The following is a 15516-nucleotide window of genomic DNA, read 5'->3' on the forward strand; positions in this document are numbered from 1 at the left end:
GAATTCATAAGGTGAGGAATCCACAGGTAGCTGTATCCATCAGAAATTCCCACTTTCTAAAAGTGGCATTTCTACATAGTAATATTAAATCGAACTTTACCAGTAAACAGGATTATCTATTACCATTCTGGAAATACTAAACATGACAGAGCCACTACTTCCAGATCAGAATCTACCATTCACAAGTATATGAGGGGAGTTCTAATGTTAGTCTATGAGAGGAGCAGGCTTCACAGTAGCGAAAAACTAATTTTAGGACATGCAAAACACATAAGTACATGTCTTGCCTTTTTTTACCTACATAGCATCCTGCCTTATGGGTTACATAGGACCTACCTTAGGGGTGACATATGTAGAAAGAGGGGAGTTTAGGGCTTGGCAAGCAATTTTAAATGCAAGTCGAAGTGGCAGTGAAACTGCACACACAGGCCTTGCAATGGCAGGCCTGAGACATGGTTAAAGGGCTACTTATGTGGGTGGCACAATCAGTGCTGCAGGCCCACTAGTAGCATTTAATTTACAGACCCTGCGCACATGTTGTGCACTTTACTAGGGACTTAAAGGTAAATTAAATATGCCAATTGGGTAGGAACCAATGTGACAATTTTTATGGGAGAGAGCATATGCACATTACCACTGGAGAACATTGTTAAAGTGTGCAGAGTCCTAAAACCAACAAAATCAGTGTCAGAAAAATGAAGGGAGGCAGAGAAAAAGTTGGGGGATGACCACCCTAAGGCTGACAGGTTTAACAGTGGCCCTTAGCTACCAGGTCTGTATACTGCAGGGTTCTGAATGTGGGGCAGTGTGCATTCTCCTGAATGACAAACAGGTCTATATCCATATTCCCCTATTGTCAGAATATGATTTTTAATACTTCTGAATGGAGACACCACTTTAGATCTGCAACATAATGCAGACTAGACTGTCTGCACATACTTTGAGCACTCTGACCAGGTGATTGGCTATTATGCAAATCTTATGCTCCTTATACCAGGACTAGAGTTGTCGAGAAGAGATGACCTCCCCCCCCCCATTCCACCTTGTTGATGCAGCACAATGCAGTTGTGTTATCCGTTAAGATCTGGACAGACTGATCACAGAGGGAAGGGAAAAAGAACTTAAGAGCTAGATGTATTGCCTGCAATTCCAAGAGATTGATGTGTAAACTCTGTTCTTCTGGAGACCAGAGGCCAGTTCCTCAAGAAGGGCTCCCTACCCTAAAGTGAGGGCATCTGTGGTCACTTTTGTCATTGGAAAGGGAGGGCAAAAACTGCAGTCCATGAGAAAGGCTGAGTCCATTCCCCACCATTTCAGATCCATTGCACTCTCTGGAGATCTTGACGAATACTTGTAGATCTGTTGTGTTTGAACCACTGCCTACGGAGGTAACACTTGAGGGCCCTCAAGCGGCAGCGTGCATGAGTTACAGACAGAAAGCAGAGGGTAGCAGACCGAGCAGTCGTACAACCTTCAGGACTGGTATGACCTCTCCATACTGAAATGGAATCACAGCCTGAATGTTGTGAATCCTTTGAGAAGGACGAAAGGCTGAATTCCCAGTAGTGTCCAGTACTGCCCCTATAAACAGGATGTGCTGAGAGGGCACCAGGTGAGATTTGGGTTTGTTCATGGAAAAGCCCAGGTCTAACAACATCTGAGTTGTTAGACAAGTCTGAATAGCTGGGTTTGATGAACCAATCATCCAGGTAAGAGAATACCAGGATTCCCGACCTTCTCAGATGGGCCTTTAACACTGACAACACCTTAGTGAAGACTCAAAGAGCATAAGTGAGGGCAAACAGAAGGACTGAAAACTGTGCTGGGATCCCACTGTGAAGCGAAGAAAACTTCCAGTGACAGGAAGATAGGGATGTGGAACTAAACATTCATCAGGTCGATAGATACCATTTGGTCTTCAGTTTCCAGTGCAAGAAGGAACTGAGCCAGGGGCAGCATTTTTAACTTTCCCTATTTGAGTAACCCGCTTAAAATCCTAAGGTCTTCGATCGGGTGAAAATCGGCGTCCTTTTTGGGGATCAGAAAATTCCATAGTATCCCTGACCCCATTCCTGCTCTGGAACCAACTCCAATGCAAGTTTTAGGAGAAGGGATTGGACCTTGTACTGGAGGAGCTGTAGATGCTCTTGAGGCAGGGGATATGGCTGGAGAGGAAGGGAGGGGGGAAAACTGTTGGAAGGTTAAGGCACATTCTTTTTCCACAATTTGTAATACTGCGAGGTCCGATGTTATTGACCTTCATTGATGTGAAAAGTAGGATACCTGTCCTCCCACCTGTAAACTGTTTTCCAAAAAGGGAACACTAGAGCTGCTTTCTTGCACTGGCTGAGGAAGAACAGGACGAGATAGAGGAGGGGCAAGGCTCTTTTTCCTCTTCTAGTTTGTTCGCCACAGGTTTTATAGAGGGGATTTAATTGCAACTGTTGCACCGAAAGTGTTTGTGCGTCTTCAAATGAAAAACCCTTGCCAAATCCTCAAAGTCTTCTAAATTGTCTAGAATCTTTAGAGTACGACTGTAGACCAAGGGACTGGGCTGTTCCTTTACTGTCATTGACTCGCTCTAGAGCTGAATCCCATTTTGTCCTAAATAAGTGTGACTCAAAGGTTATGATCGTGAGTGTATTTTGCACATTAGGGGAAAAAAAACTGAGCTTGAGCCATGCCTGAGAGTGGACTGAAACTGAAGTGTCCAAGATCTTGCTACAAAGGTGACTGTATAAAGTCCAGATTGAATGACTTGAAGAGCTGCTGTCGGCCAGTCATTAAGAAGTTCCGAAAAGTGAGTTTGTATGTCTGTCGTCAGTTTTGGGATGACCTACTGTGCCAAATCCAGCATAGCCTGAATGTATTGTATTCAGTCACCAGATAGGCAATAGTCATGCATAAGCCTGTGGAGCTCTGCAGTGGCATTTGGGTGGGGTTGTCTGAAGTTGATAGACCGATCTGTAGTTTGATCAAGATGATGTTCAAGTCACCACCCCAGATAATGGTTCCAGGGCACATGATGGCAACCAGACGCAAGACTTCTGCAAACAACTTTGGGCTCTCTGTACTGGGGCCATATACTAAGACTAAGATGAGTGGGTGTGCAAGCAAAGTGCAGACGGATTTTACAAAGGGCCAATCCTTATCGCACAGTCTCTTTTGCGTGCGCCAGGGGAACCTTTTGCGAATGGGCATGGCAGTTCCCCAATCATAACAGCAGTACAGAGACGCATGGGAAGCAGTTCTCTGCGTGGTGTCTACTGATTTATGTGTAGACCAGCCTGGCTTGACCAACAGAGCAGTGGGCTCATTCCACGATGAAAATAACAGAGAGGGCCTTCTCAAACAGTGCACACAGCATGCATTCAATGTAATCTTCTATTCTGTCAGTGTCAGTGGATTTAGGTACCCCGATGATGCGAAGATTGTTGTGCCTGGAGCTAGCTTCTACATCCTCATTTTTCTGCTTGATGACTTCCCAGATTTTGTCCATGTGGAAGAGATGCTCTCCCGAGTTAGCTCGCGTGTCCTCCACATCGGAGGTGCGGGTTTCTAGTTGCACTAGATGGTTGTCGAGCTTGTCTACTCTCTCCTTTTTTGTGGTCAGTGCAGCTGGCTAGTGGATCTATTTTGGCATAGATGGTGCGGAGGCTATTCTTGATGTCCACCAGCATTTCCTTGATGTTTAGGACTTGTGCAGTGGTGTTTTGTGTTGACTGGGGTGATATGGGGCAGGGGGGAGGAGTGGCCTCTGTCTTGGTCTAATTGGCACATTTGGCTTTTGCCCCTCGAATGCCAGTTTGGACTGACAAGCCTCTAGCTTTACTGTGATGCACTGGTAGAGAAGAGGAGATGTGAGCTGAGGTGTGCTACCTCCCAGACCCACACTCCAGGGGCTCAGGGGATATGAGCAGATGGTAAAACCAAAGTACTTGCCAAGGGAGTAGGCAAGTGGGAACGCGGAGAGGTCTACAGTTCTGTGCAGCACATCTGTAGACTGCCTCTGTGTCCCAGTCAGCAAGCTACGCATGGCCCGTAAGTGTTGTGATGTTTTGCTGTCCCTCCAGGGCGCCGCCACACCGCAAAGTCAACAGTAGCGGGTTGGTGGACACGTGCAGACCCAAAGCCAGATGAAAATGGGAGTGGGGACAGGTGCGTATCAGCATGTGGTGGACTGTGGTCACGGCTGCCCCAGGACTCATCTGCGTCTTGCATGGCCCTTGCCATCTGTATCGGTCTCCTGCTGCCTCTCACCTGCCTCTATGGCACTTACGCTACGGCTGCCAGCCAGTCCCGATGGTTGGGTGTCATTCACAGGCCCTCTTCTTCTGTGCCCCCCTCACCCAAAGCTCTCCAGTCCAGAGGGTGCGAGCCATGGTCACACAATGGGATGCTACCAGGAGCCCACGTAGGCCAGTCCTCAGCATAGTGTCTCAACCACTAGGCGTTGCAGGCCTTAAATGAAATGATGCTCACTTACAGGCTCACTGCATCACTGATGGCCAGTGGCCCCCGGCACAAGAGCTCTATTCAGGGCAGCAAGAGGCCGTCAGTGATGCACCCCTGGGACTGGTGCAGCAAGCAAGCCGTGGAGCATAGGACCTCAGTAGCACAGCGTTCAAGTCCGTGCGAGATCTTGCCACCTGGGGGTGAAGGGCAGAAGTAATGTTAGGCTGTTTTTCACCGAGATGGGCTCATGTTGTGTCTCTACCATTGGGCGTGGCAGACCTCAGGTGGTGCGGCATGCAAGTGCGGATCCGTCACATTGGTGGAGGTTGGCGGGCCCAATGCAGGGGCCGTCAACTATGCAGCAGTTTTGCTGCGGCCACTCTACAGCAGCGTGAGGCCCTGGGAATCAGGGGCCTGCCTTCTTCATGGACTTTGCTGTCACAAGGAGATGGGTGGAAGCAGTTTGCAAAGTCCTGATGTAGGCCTCGTCTGGCTGAGGTGTTTTCCTGCTTTTCTGCAACAGCTACCCCTGAAATAATGGCATGTCTTCTGTTGTGGCATGCCATAAAGTCCATTAGGCAGCATTTGGACCCTGACACCGTTGATTTTTGTCAGATGATAAAGTTGGCCAGCATAGCCTCACTGTGCAGCAGCCATCTTGATGAAGGGATCCAAACCACCCTCCCATGTAGTGGATGACTTTGAAAGCCAAAAATCATGGCTGTAACTGCCATTTCCATATTTGGGCTTTTGAGGGTTCTGTACTTCAGTGGCACATACCTTGGTTGCTAGTTCATCTCCAGGATTATTAGTAACTCTATTCAGTTTTAAACTTCAAGTGTAAAGCCAGTTCAGACTTCAAATGGCCTGCTCCTTAAACATAACCCATTCTGGAGCCTGATTACAAAACTGATTGCAAAACAACTAACAGCACCATGAGAAGTGAAACCATACCACTATAATTTTAAAACATCACTTTGGGTGGGATTCACATTAATTCTGGGTGATAGCTTTTTAATTTACTTAGAACTGTAGACCACTTTCCTGGATCCGTGGCCACATGGGGTTCAATGTGCTCAAGCTTCCAGCGTTGAACTAGGGGTGGTGAGAAATTAGGCAGTGAACAGACATAGCCTACTTGAGATATGGCATCTTTCAACCTGAAGCTCAGCTCCATTAACAATCATTTTTTAAAAGGTAAATTAACAATTACTAACGGACACACTAGCTCAAAAGTGTGATAAAAAGGAGAATATATGCTATTTAGAAATGTTCCACCTAATTTTATTGCAACTTCAATTCATGCTCTTTTATGAGTTTTTCATTAATTTAAAGTTACCTTTGACATTCAAAATTGTTTTCCAACGGGCTACATAATCCATGGGATGTGGGACTACAGATTTATTAGTAAAGCAGAAACAGAGAGTCAAAGCAAGCTGCACATCACACACACTGCAAATATACAGTACATTAAAAATTAAGCAACTTTGTTGCTTGAGGAAGTCCAGTGCCCTGCACAGAAGTAAATTAACTAGTCTTCAGTGATCAATTATGAACTATAGTTCTATACCATCTATAACACACTTGTGAATAATGTGCTATTTCTATCCAGTGGAGAATTACAACTCATACACCTATGGCTTTTGAAGATTGTGAAATGTAATAACTATTTTACTTTAAAAAAAATAAAAATAAAAAGTTGAGGATTTTTACCATCTATGGTGGACGGAAGTAGTGTTGCTACAATTTCTCCTTGTCCTTTTTGGTTTTTGTACAAGAAGCACTGGAAGCAGTAAAGGACAGCACAGCGCAAGACAAATGGTTGCCTTTCATTCACCATGGACATCAGTAGTACAACAATTGCAGGCCTGTATTTAGAATACACAAAACATTTGAAATACATTTACATAAAAACAGTAAGCTACCATTACGTTGCATTGTATTGTATTCCAATAGTAATATTTTCAAGCACTCAGGTTTTGTTATCAATTATGCTAATACTTTAGCGCTGAAACGACAGTTACGCATATGAATCTGAGAATGATCTCTTCCTGTAATGGTTTGAATGATGTGAATGCACTAAAAAAAAAATCTGCGTCATTATTTGCCCGACTGCAGCTTGCACACAAGCACATCTACTGTAAGGCATCTACAAATGTAATCTGCACAGTGTAGGAGAAGGGGGCATGCAATCCATCAGTTGGTCCTGGCTCTCTCTTGCAGTTGGTGCACACCAACCGAATGCCATTCTTATGTGTCCTTCAAATTAAATGCACTGAGCAACCTTAGCCCTGGTGGTGGGGAAGAAGTAATTCCATGGGAAAATGAGGAATGTAGGGAACACAGCCTCTTCACAATGCTCCAAAGCAGCCCACAATCGGTTAGGACATGGTGTTCGCCAGCTGTATATTTTCAAGAGGTAATCACATGGTCTGCCTTCAGATGGGGCAGGGCTCCATCCTGAGAGGTTTCTGTCAGTGGTGTATGACACCCACTGAAGGTCTGTGTAAGGAAATGCCTCCTTGGCATGGTTACCCCCTGACTTTTTGCCTTTGCTGATGCTATGTTTTGATTTGAAAGTGTGCTGAGGCCTGCTAACCAGGCCCCAGCACCAGTGTCCTTTCCCTAACCTGTACTTTTGTTTACACAATTGGCACACCCTGGCATCCAGGTAAGTCCCTTGTAACTGGTACCCCTAGTACCAAGGGCCCAGATGCCAGGGAAGGTCTCTAAGGGCTGCAGCATATCTTATGCCACCCTGGGGACCCCTCACTCAGCACAGACACACTGCTTGCCAGCTTGTGTGTGCTGGTGAGGACAAAACGAGAAAGTCGACATGGCACTCCCCTCAGGGTGCCATGCCAACCTCACACTGCCTATGCAGTATAGATAAGTCACCCCTCTAGCAGGCCTTACAGCCCTAAGGCAGGGTACACTATACCATAGGTGAGGGCACCAGTGCATGAGCACTGTGCCCCTACAGTGTCTAAGCAAAACCTTAGGCATTCTAAGTGCAGGGTAGCCATAAGATTATAAGGTCTGGGAGTCTGTCAAACACGAACTCCACAGCACCATAATGGCTACACTTAAAACTGGGAAGTTTGGTATCAAACTTCTCAGCACAATAAATGCACACTGATGCCAGTGTACATTTTATTGTAAAATACACCCCAGAGGGCACCTTAGAGGTGCCCCCTGAAACCTTAACCAACTACTTGTGTAGGCTGACTGGTTTTAGCAGCCTGCCACACTCGAGACATGTTGCTGGCCACATGGGGAGAGTGCCTTTGTCACTCTGTGGCTAGTAACAAAGCCTGCACTGGGTGGAGATGCTTATCACCTCACCCTGCAGGAACTGTAACACCTGGCGGTGAGCCTCAAAGGCTCACCCCCTTTGTTCCAGCACCACAGGGCATTCCATGTAGTGGAGTTGCCCGCCCCCTCCGGCCACGGCCCCACTTTTGGCGGCAAGGCCGGAGGAGATAATGAGAAAAACAAGGAGGAGTCACTGACCAGTCAGGACAGCCCCTAAGGCAACCTGAGCTGAAGTGACTCTGACTTTTAGGAATCCTCCATCTTGCAGATGGAGGATCCCCCCAATAGGGATAGGAATGTGACCCCCTCCCCTTGGGAGGAGGCACAAAGAGGGTGTAGCCACCCTCTGGGCTAGTAGCCATTGGCTACTGCCCTCCCTGACCTAAGCACACCCCTAAATTCTGTATTTAGGGGCTCCCCTGAACCTAGGAACTCAGATTCCTGCAACCTAAGAAGAAGAGGACTGCTGAGCTGAAAAACCCTGCAGAGAAGACCGAGACACCAACTGCTTTGGCCCCAGCTCTACCGGCCTGTCTCCCCCCTTCGGAAGAAAACTGCTCCAGCGACGCTTTCCCCAGGACCAGCGACCTCTGAATCCTCAGAGGACTGCCCTGCTCTAAAAGGACCAAGAAACTCCCGAGAACAGCGGCCCTGTTCACCCAAGACTGCAACTTTGTTTCCAAAGAAGCAACTTGAAGACAACAGCATTTCCAGCCAGAATCGTGAAACTTTCAACTCTGCACCCGACGCCCCCGGCTCGACTTGTGGAGAAACAACGCTTCAGGGAGGACTCCCCGGCGACTCCGAGACTGTGAGTAACCAAAGTTGTCCCCCCTGAGCCCCCACAGCGACGCATGCAGAGGGAATCCCGAGGCACCCCCTGACCGCGACTGCCTGACTCCCAGATCCTGACGCCTGGAAAAGACCCTGCACCCGCAGCCCCCAGGACCTGAAAGATCGGAACTCCAGTGCAGGAGTGACCCCCAGGAGGCCCTCTCCCTTGCCCAGGTGGTGGCTACCCCGAGGAGCCCCCCCCTTGCCTGCCTGCCTCGCTGAAGAGACCCCTTGGTCTCCCATTGAAACCTATTGGAAACCCGACGTGTGTTTGCACACTTCACCCGGCCGCCCCCGTGCTGCTGAGGGTGTACTTTCTGTGCTAACTTGTGCCCCCCCCCCCCCCAGTGCCCTACAAAACCCCCCTGGTCTGCCCTCTGAAGACGCGGATACTTACCTGCTGGCAGACTGGAACCGGGGCACCCCCTTCTCCATTGAAGCCTATGCGTTTTGGGCACCACTTTGAACTCTGCACCTGACCGGCCCTGAGCTGCTGGTGTGGTAACTTTGGGGTTGCTCTGAACCCCAACGGTGGGCTAACTTGGACCCAAACTTGAACCCCGTAGGTGGTTTACTTACCTGCAAGAACTAACAATTACTTACCTCCCCTAGGAACTGTGAAAAATGCACTGTCTAGTTTTAAAATAGCTATATGTGTTTTATTTGAAAAGTATATATGCTATTGTGATTATTAAAAGTTCCTAAAGTACTTACCTGCAATACCTTTCATGCAAAGTATTACATGTAGAATTTGAACCTGTGGTTCTTAAAATAAACTAAGAAAATATATTTTTCTATACAAAAACCTATTGGCCTGGAATTGTCTCGGAGTGTGTGTTCCTCATTTATTGCCTGTGTGTATGTACAACAAATGCTTAACACTACTCCTTTGATAAGCCTACTGCTCGACCACACTACCACAAAATAGAGCATTAGTATTATCTCTTTTTGCCACTATCTTACCTCTAAGGGGAACCCTTGGACTCTGTGCATACTATTCCTTACTTTGAAATAGTGCATACAGAGCCAACTTCCTACAGTCTGCAATCTTTTCTATCGAAAGGAGAAGCCTCTTCCCCTAGTCAAAGTATTGCAATGGCAACAGTAATTAATCAAATAAGAGCTGACCCGCTTGAATGTGTCAGAGAAGTTGAACCGAGCCTTCAAGTATTATACAGTTAGTTGTGAAGACCCATGTCTAAGACCAACCAGGCCTAGAACAAAATCCATCACATCTTCCCCTTTTTCTACAGCTTTTGCTGAGCTTATGTTCTGTAATATGGTTTAATTTGCCTCTCAAAAAGGATCCATGCACATTCTAGCTGGAAAAATTATTCAAACTGACCATGAAAAGTATTTTGCCTGGTCCAGTTGGGGATGAACCTGGAGCTTTCCTACAGGTGAACATTGTGTACAATAGCTATGTGGGGCAAGAAGCATGCAAGTACAACATTTCTTTCAATTTCACATTACATCTGCATGCTATGCACATGCCTAGTCAAAAAATACTAAAACGTATATCTTTGCTATGCAGTTACAGAAACATTAAACATAAATGCAACTGTTTACATACATTTTCCTTCAGTACATTGTGCCAAACAAGTAAAAATTATGTTCCTCCTTTCTTTAAATAAAAGGATGTTAAGAAAAATAAATCAGTGGAAATGCCAACGTTCCATGTCCAAAGTGGTAGTCAGAGCAGATTTTTAGGGAAAAACCTCTGGAATCAATGAAGGGGCTTTGAACATGTTCTGATAACAAGTATGTGTGCCCAGGGCTTTCATGAGCCTACATCATTTGGAAGTAATAGTTAGTCCGATCCTCGATCTTAAATATTTTAAAGTGCTAGTTAACTTTATTTTCTCCGATAACTTTTCTAAATAACCTCTGCATGCTGACTCCTAAAGTTTTAATGGCATTACATTTCTTGTTGCATACGTTTTACCTGGAAAAACATTTCAATACACTGAAATATGTCGCCAATGTCACCTCTACTCCCATACTATAGATCTGTTTGGGAGTAGAGAGGACAATGGAAATATTTGTTCTTAGAGTTGAACAGAACTCTAGAAGACCAGAACTTAATTGGAAACCAAACATGAATGTCCTTAGTAGAGTTATTAGGGTTAAAACAGACTACAAAAAACTTCAAAATTGCTACAACTCCTACCTTGGTGGGTTGGAAGGTGCATTTACAGAAGAAAAGTAATCCTGGTTAATTTGGCAGCCCCGAATGACTTCTGACACCGTGTTGATAGTCTGTTGAGGAAAGAATAATATATATTGATTACCAACTGCATGCCCAGTACCCATCGATGAGAGTAATGAACTTCATTAGTTCAATCAGTTTAAAACATCGTCCTTCAGTTGCAGCCGACTGGAACTATGTGATAACATTTAGAAACTAATGTTGAAAGATAGATGTCCAACGCAAGCTACTGGGTACTGTCACAGCTCAGTTTCAATATTTTCTGCTCAGAATAAAAAGGACAAGTCCCTTGCTACCTATTGGTCATGGATTGCTCTCAGTTTATGGATTAATCTTTGAGTAGAGTACTAAACAGTATTCTAGATTAAGGAATGGTCTCTGGCAAAGATTTCATTTATCAATTAAGTTCTGAAATATATGCTCAGCACTGGACATGGCATATTCACAATATTTATTAGCTGCAGACCCACATATGCTCTGCCATAACTATGTTTTAACTGCAGCAGATTCTTTCAGAAACAGGCTGCAACTGATTCATGATATTCTACCTTTAGATTTAGACAAATCATTCAAAATAAATAAAACATTCCTAACTTACCTCTGAAAAATGCATCAGCTCAATCACCGGGATCTCAATATACACTGTACAGACTAACCTTTCCAGAAAAACAAATATGGTAAAAACAAAGTTCTGCAGGGAACTTCAGAAAAACAAACATTCACCCAAGAACACCAGTAGCTTAAAGGCGCTCCCTGTATTTGAGGACTGAAAAGTTTCTACTGTGAAGGCAAAATATGTAAAATATGGAGTCAAACACCTAGAAGGAACAATTTTAAGTGTAATAAAAACAGTGCTCTTAAAGACAACACAGATCGCTTTGTCATGCAAGGAAAGTCTAGATGATGTTGAGAGAGACCAATTTTCTACTCACTAAGATATAGCAAATACAAGACGATAAATTAAATACTTATATGATGTTCAACATAAAACTGGATATTTGAATATGGGCTGCAAACAGCTGATTTAAGGATACAGTGACTCCAAAAGACGTACTTTGGACACTGTACAACAAACATCTGTAAAACCTGTAAAAACGTGCATTAAAAATACCAGTAATAGTTGGGGGCGTGTCCAAGATGGCGACCGGGTCAGACGTATAACTCGCAGCTCCGACCCGGCCTATAATCAAAATCCTGCAAAGAAGGCGATCCGACCCGCTGCGGAGGAAAAAACATCCCCTCCTAGTTGCGGAGCGGCGGTGGAATCGAGCGCGGACGCGAGGGAGCTAACCAAGCCGAGCGACTCGCGCCGGGCCGGAGAGTTACCAGCGGCAACCTGCCGCGCCGCGAGATCGCGCTACGAAGCACCGCGGACTTCAGAAATGAAAAGCTGAGCCAGCCGGAACCGCGCTGACTACACAATGCGGTGCTACCGCAAAGCAGTAAGTGTAGGAGCTTGAAAGTGGGACACAAGGGGCAACACACACAGACCTGTGGGAACTGCCCAAGACGCCCAGCTCACACAAGTTCCGAGGGACGCTTGCGCCGCCATCCTTCGCTGCGCAATCGTGCTGAGAAGCCTCTGAGCGCTTGCGGCCTGGAAGAGTGTGGCGTTGGGTGCCGCGCTGGCTATGGGATAGCAGAGCTCCCGACCGGAGGTGGAGGCGAAGTGCTGCGGGGAGGACGTCCAGACCCACTAGTGTTGAAAACCATCTCCCACCAGGCAACGCACGTAGGCCCGTGGGAGCTACCATAGAAGCCTAACTCGTGACAGTCCCGAGAGACGCTCGTGGCGCCCTCCACTGCAGCGAGACTGCGCTGAGAAGCACTCTAGTGCTCCTGATCTGACAAACTAAGCTGGCGGAAACCGTGCTGGCTTTACATTATAGGGCTACCAAGAGGCGGTAGGTGCGAATCCCTGGGACTCCCGCCCCGGCGAACGTCTGATTGAAGGAAACTGGACGGAATAACCCCCATAGACCTCTTGTGTTTCATTAAAGAACGGATGGTCCCCCGGCTGATAGAATAAACGTCTGGGAAAACCGCTAGACACACAGTAATATTGCTACTAAGGGGCCATAAACAACGTGATGTAGCCAGAGTAGGCTGTAGAAATTTGAAAGAGAGAGCGAGACTGATCAACATAAAAGGGGCAAGCAAAGAAAAATAGTACCTAGTAGATAGGCTGAAACAGAGCCGATACCATAACGGCGCAGAGATTAGCGGAAACAGGAACAGCCATTCGCAGTGCCAACAGGCGAGTGCGTAGTGTGGGGAAAGGTGGAAGCCGCCTGTCGTTCGCAGACACTGTGCCGTGATTTAACTCCTATACATCGCAAGTGACACGCCGCCGACGCTGCAGCACTTAGCCTCCGTGACAAAACTAAAATAACACAACGCTGAATTCGGAGTTTGGCAATAACTTTAAACGTGTACCGTCTGATGGGAAAACCGAAGACCCCACGTGCACCCCCAGGAACCATGGGCCCAACTAACCCACCTCTAGCACCCGGAGCCACAGACGCATACCAAACCCTTCAGAAAATGGAAGAGACATTGCAAACGCACTCAACACAATTCGAAAAATTGCTGCAAGCCATACTGGAAACTAAAACAACTCTGGAAGCGAAAATTGGCTCAATCACGGAAGATGTTAACTTGCTTCGTACGGACCAGCAGGCGCTAGCAGAAAAGGTCGTTGAACTTGAAAAAGATACGTCACACCTTAAACCATCTATTTTAGAAGTTAAATCCCAATTAAGCGCCATAACAGCAGAAGTTGAGACACTTAAGCGACGAGCGGAAGAAGCCGAAGGCAGGTCGCAACGAAACAACATTCGGTTTGTGGGATTTCCAGAGCGCGTCGAAGGCCCAAATACAGAACTCTTTATCGAAAAATGGCTGACTGAAACGGTGTTGAAAAATAACGTTCCAAAGTTCTTTTCAATAGAACGCGCCAACAGGATTCCGGGCAGACCCCCTCCACCGGGTGCCTATCCGCGTCCCCTCATAGCAAAACTATTGAATTACCGCAACAGAGACCTTATATTACAATTATTCCGACAATTAAACCCAATACACTTTGAGAACACGCAAATAACCGCCTACCCAGACTTCACAGTGGAGGTACAAAAAAAACGAAACTCATTTTACCGGGTCAAAGAGCGTCTCAGAGAACACAATATTAAATACTCCTTGCTGTTCCCCGCTAAACTCCGAGTACAAGACGTCACTCGTACCCTATTCTTTACTACTCCTGAGGACGCATGGACATGGCTTCACGCAAAAGGACTAGCTGATCCTCCACCACTTAACGATAAAAGCCTACCCCCGAGAAACAAACGTAAACCTCGCAGTAAACAAGCCAACAAACCTTCCCCTGAACAATCACGAGTAGAAAGATCGCTACTACTACAGTCTGCGCAGCGATTTGCCAATGTATCACCGACATCTCTCTCCGAGCAATCAGAAGCTGAACCTGAACTAGAGTTAAACTCTGACTCAACGGAAACTGAGCGGGGCCCAAACCTCACTCCGAGAACAGCAGACGACATCTGTTAAATACTTGTTTCCACGTACAGGATACCATTTCTTCTGCTGTTACTACTTAGTCTCTGTCGTTGTTTACAATTGCATAAATACTTTCCCTGGCTTGTGTGTCCGGTCTGCCGCCGCTCGGTCCTGGCAATGAGATCAACATCCGCAAAATAGGCCGGTTCTAAAACCACTCCAACACCCGTAACCATGGATCACCCTCCACACTATATGGACTGTTACCCCAAGCAGACAAGTTTTATTATACCCCTGTTTTTATCTCACCTGCTACTGTCGTTAAACATAGCAGATCTTGTAGCTGTAGTTGAATGGAAAGTTTTGTTATTATGTATATTGACATGTACTAATTATAGAGCGTCACATCAGAATGTAAACTTTAAAAACAAGGCACACACTTCAGTAGCTAGAAAGCTAGTTGGTGGGTATAGATACCAAATAGCAAAGAAAATTTGGGCTTACACAACCCCGAGCGGTATCCCCTTAGAATATCTTACACAAACCCTATGGCATCGCAAAATAAACAATATACTACACAATATAAAACCCTAACATGGAATGTAAAGGGCATGGCTTCCGCAAGTAAAAGACATCGGATTTACACATATCTTAGGAGGCACCAGATACACATAGCCATGCTACAGGAGACCCATTTAGATAAATCCTTGTTGGCACTAACTAAAACAAAGTGGAAAGGACAACTATATGGGACCACCTTTTCGTCATATGCCAGAGGAACTGTAATCTGGATAGCCCCCGGGGTCCCATATACTGTGTCCCACAAACAGTGCGACCCAGACGGGCGGTATGTAGTTCTAGAAGGCACTTTAGATGGCGTCCCATTAGCCTTGATAACCTTATATGCTCCTAATATAAATCAACGCGACTTTCTAGGGACAACGGGCAGTAGCATGCTCAGCGACCCCGCAATAGATGCCATATGGGGTGGAGACTTTAACTGCGTTCTGGATATTTTAAAAGACCGTTCTATTCCCCCACTAGAACGCGCACCGGCTAAACGAGCATCGCTTGATCTGATAGAATGGGCTGCTAATAACATGCTTACTGAAATATGGAGAACTTCCCACCCCACATTACGCGAGTACTCGTTTTATTCACCAGTACACAAACTTTATACCAGACTAGACATG

The 15516-nt window shown here is 46.1% G+C and overlaps 1 protein-coding gene across 2 annotated transcripts in view; it reads right to left on the bottom strand.

Annotated features, from left to right (window-relative positions):
• USO1 (USO1 vesicle transport factor) overlaps nt 1-15516 on the bottom strand; it is a 565160-nt gene that overhangs the window by 257300 nt on the left and 292344 nt on the right. For both annotated transcript variants that reach the window (XM_069230285.1, XM_069230286.1), the window contains exons 11-12: nt 10775-10863; nt 6169-6323 (exon numbers count right to left, since the gene is read on the bottom strand). In XM_069230285.1, coding sequence (XP_069086386.1) covers nt 6169-6323; nt 10775-10863 — 244 coding nt within the window. The remainder of the gene's footprint in view (nt 1-6168; nt 6324-10774; nt 10864-15516) is intronic.

Source organism: Pleurodeles waltl, chromosome 1_1, assembly GCF_031143425.1.
Source record: "Pleurodeles waltl isolate 20211129_DDA chromosome 1_1, aPleWal1.hap1.20221129, whole genome shotgun sequence".
Taxonomy (NCBI): Eukaryota; Metazoa; Chordata; class Amphibia; order Caudata; family Salamandridae; genus Pleurodeles; species Pleurodeles waltl.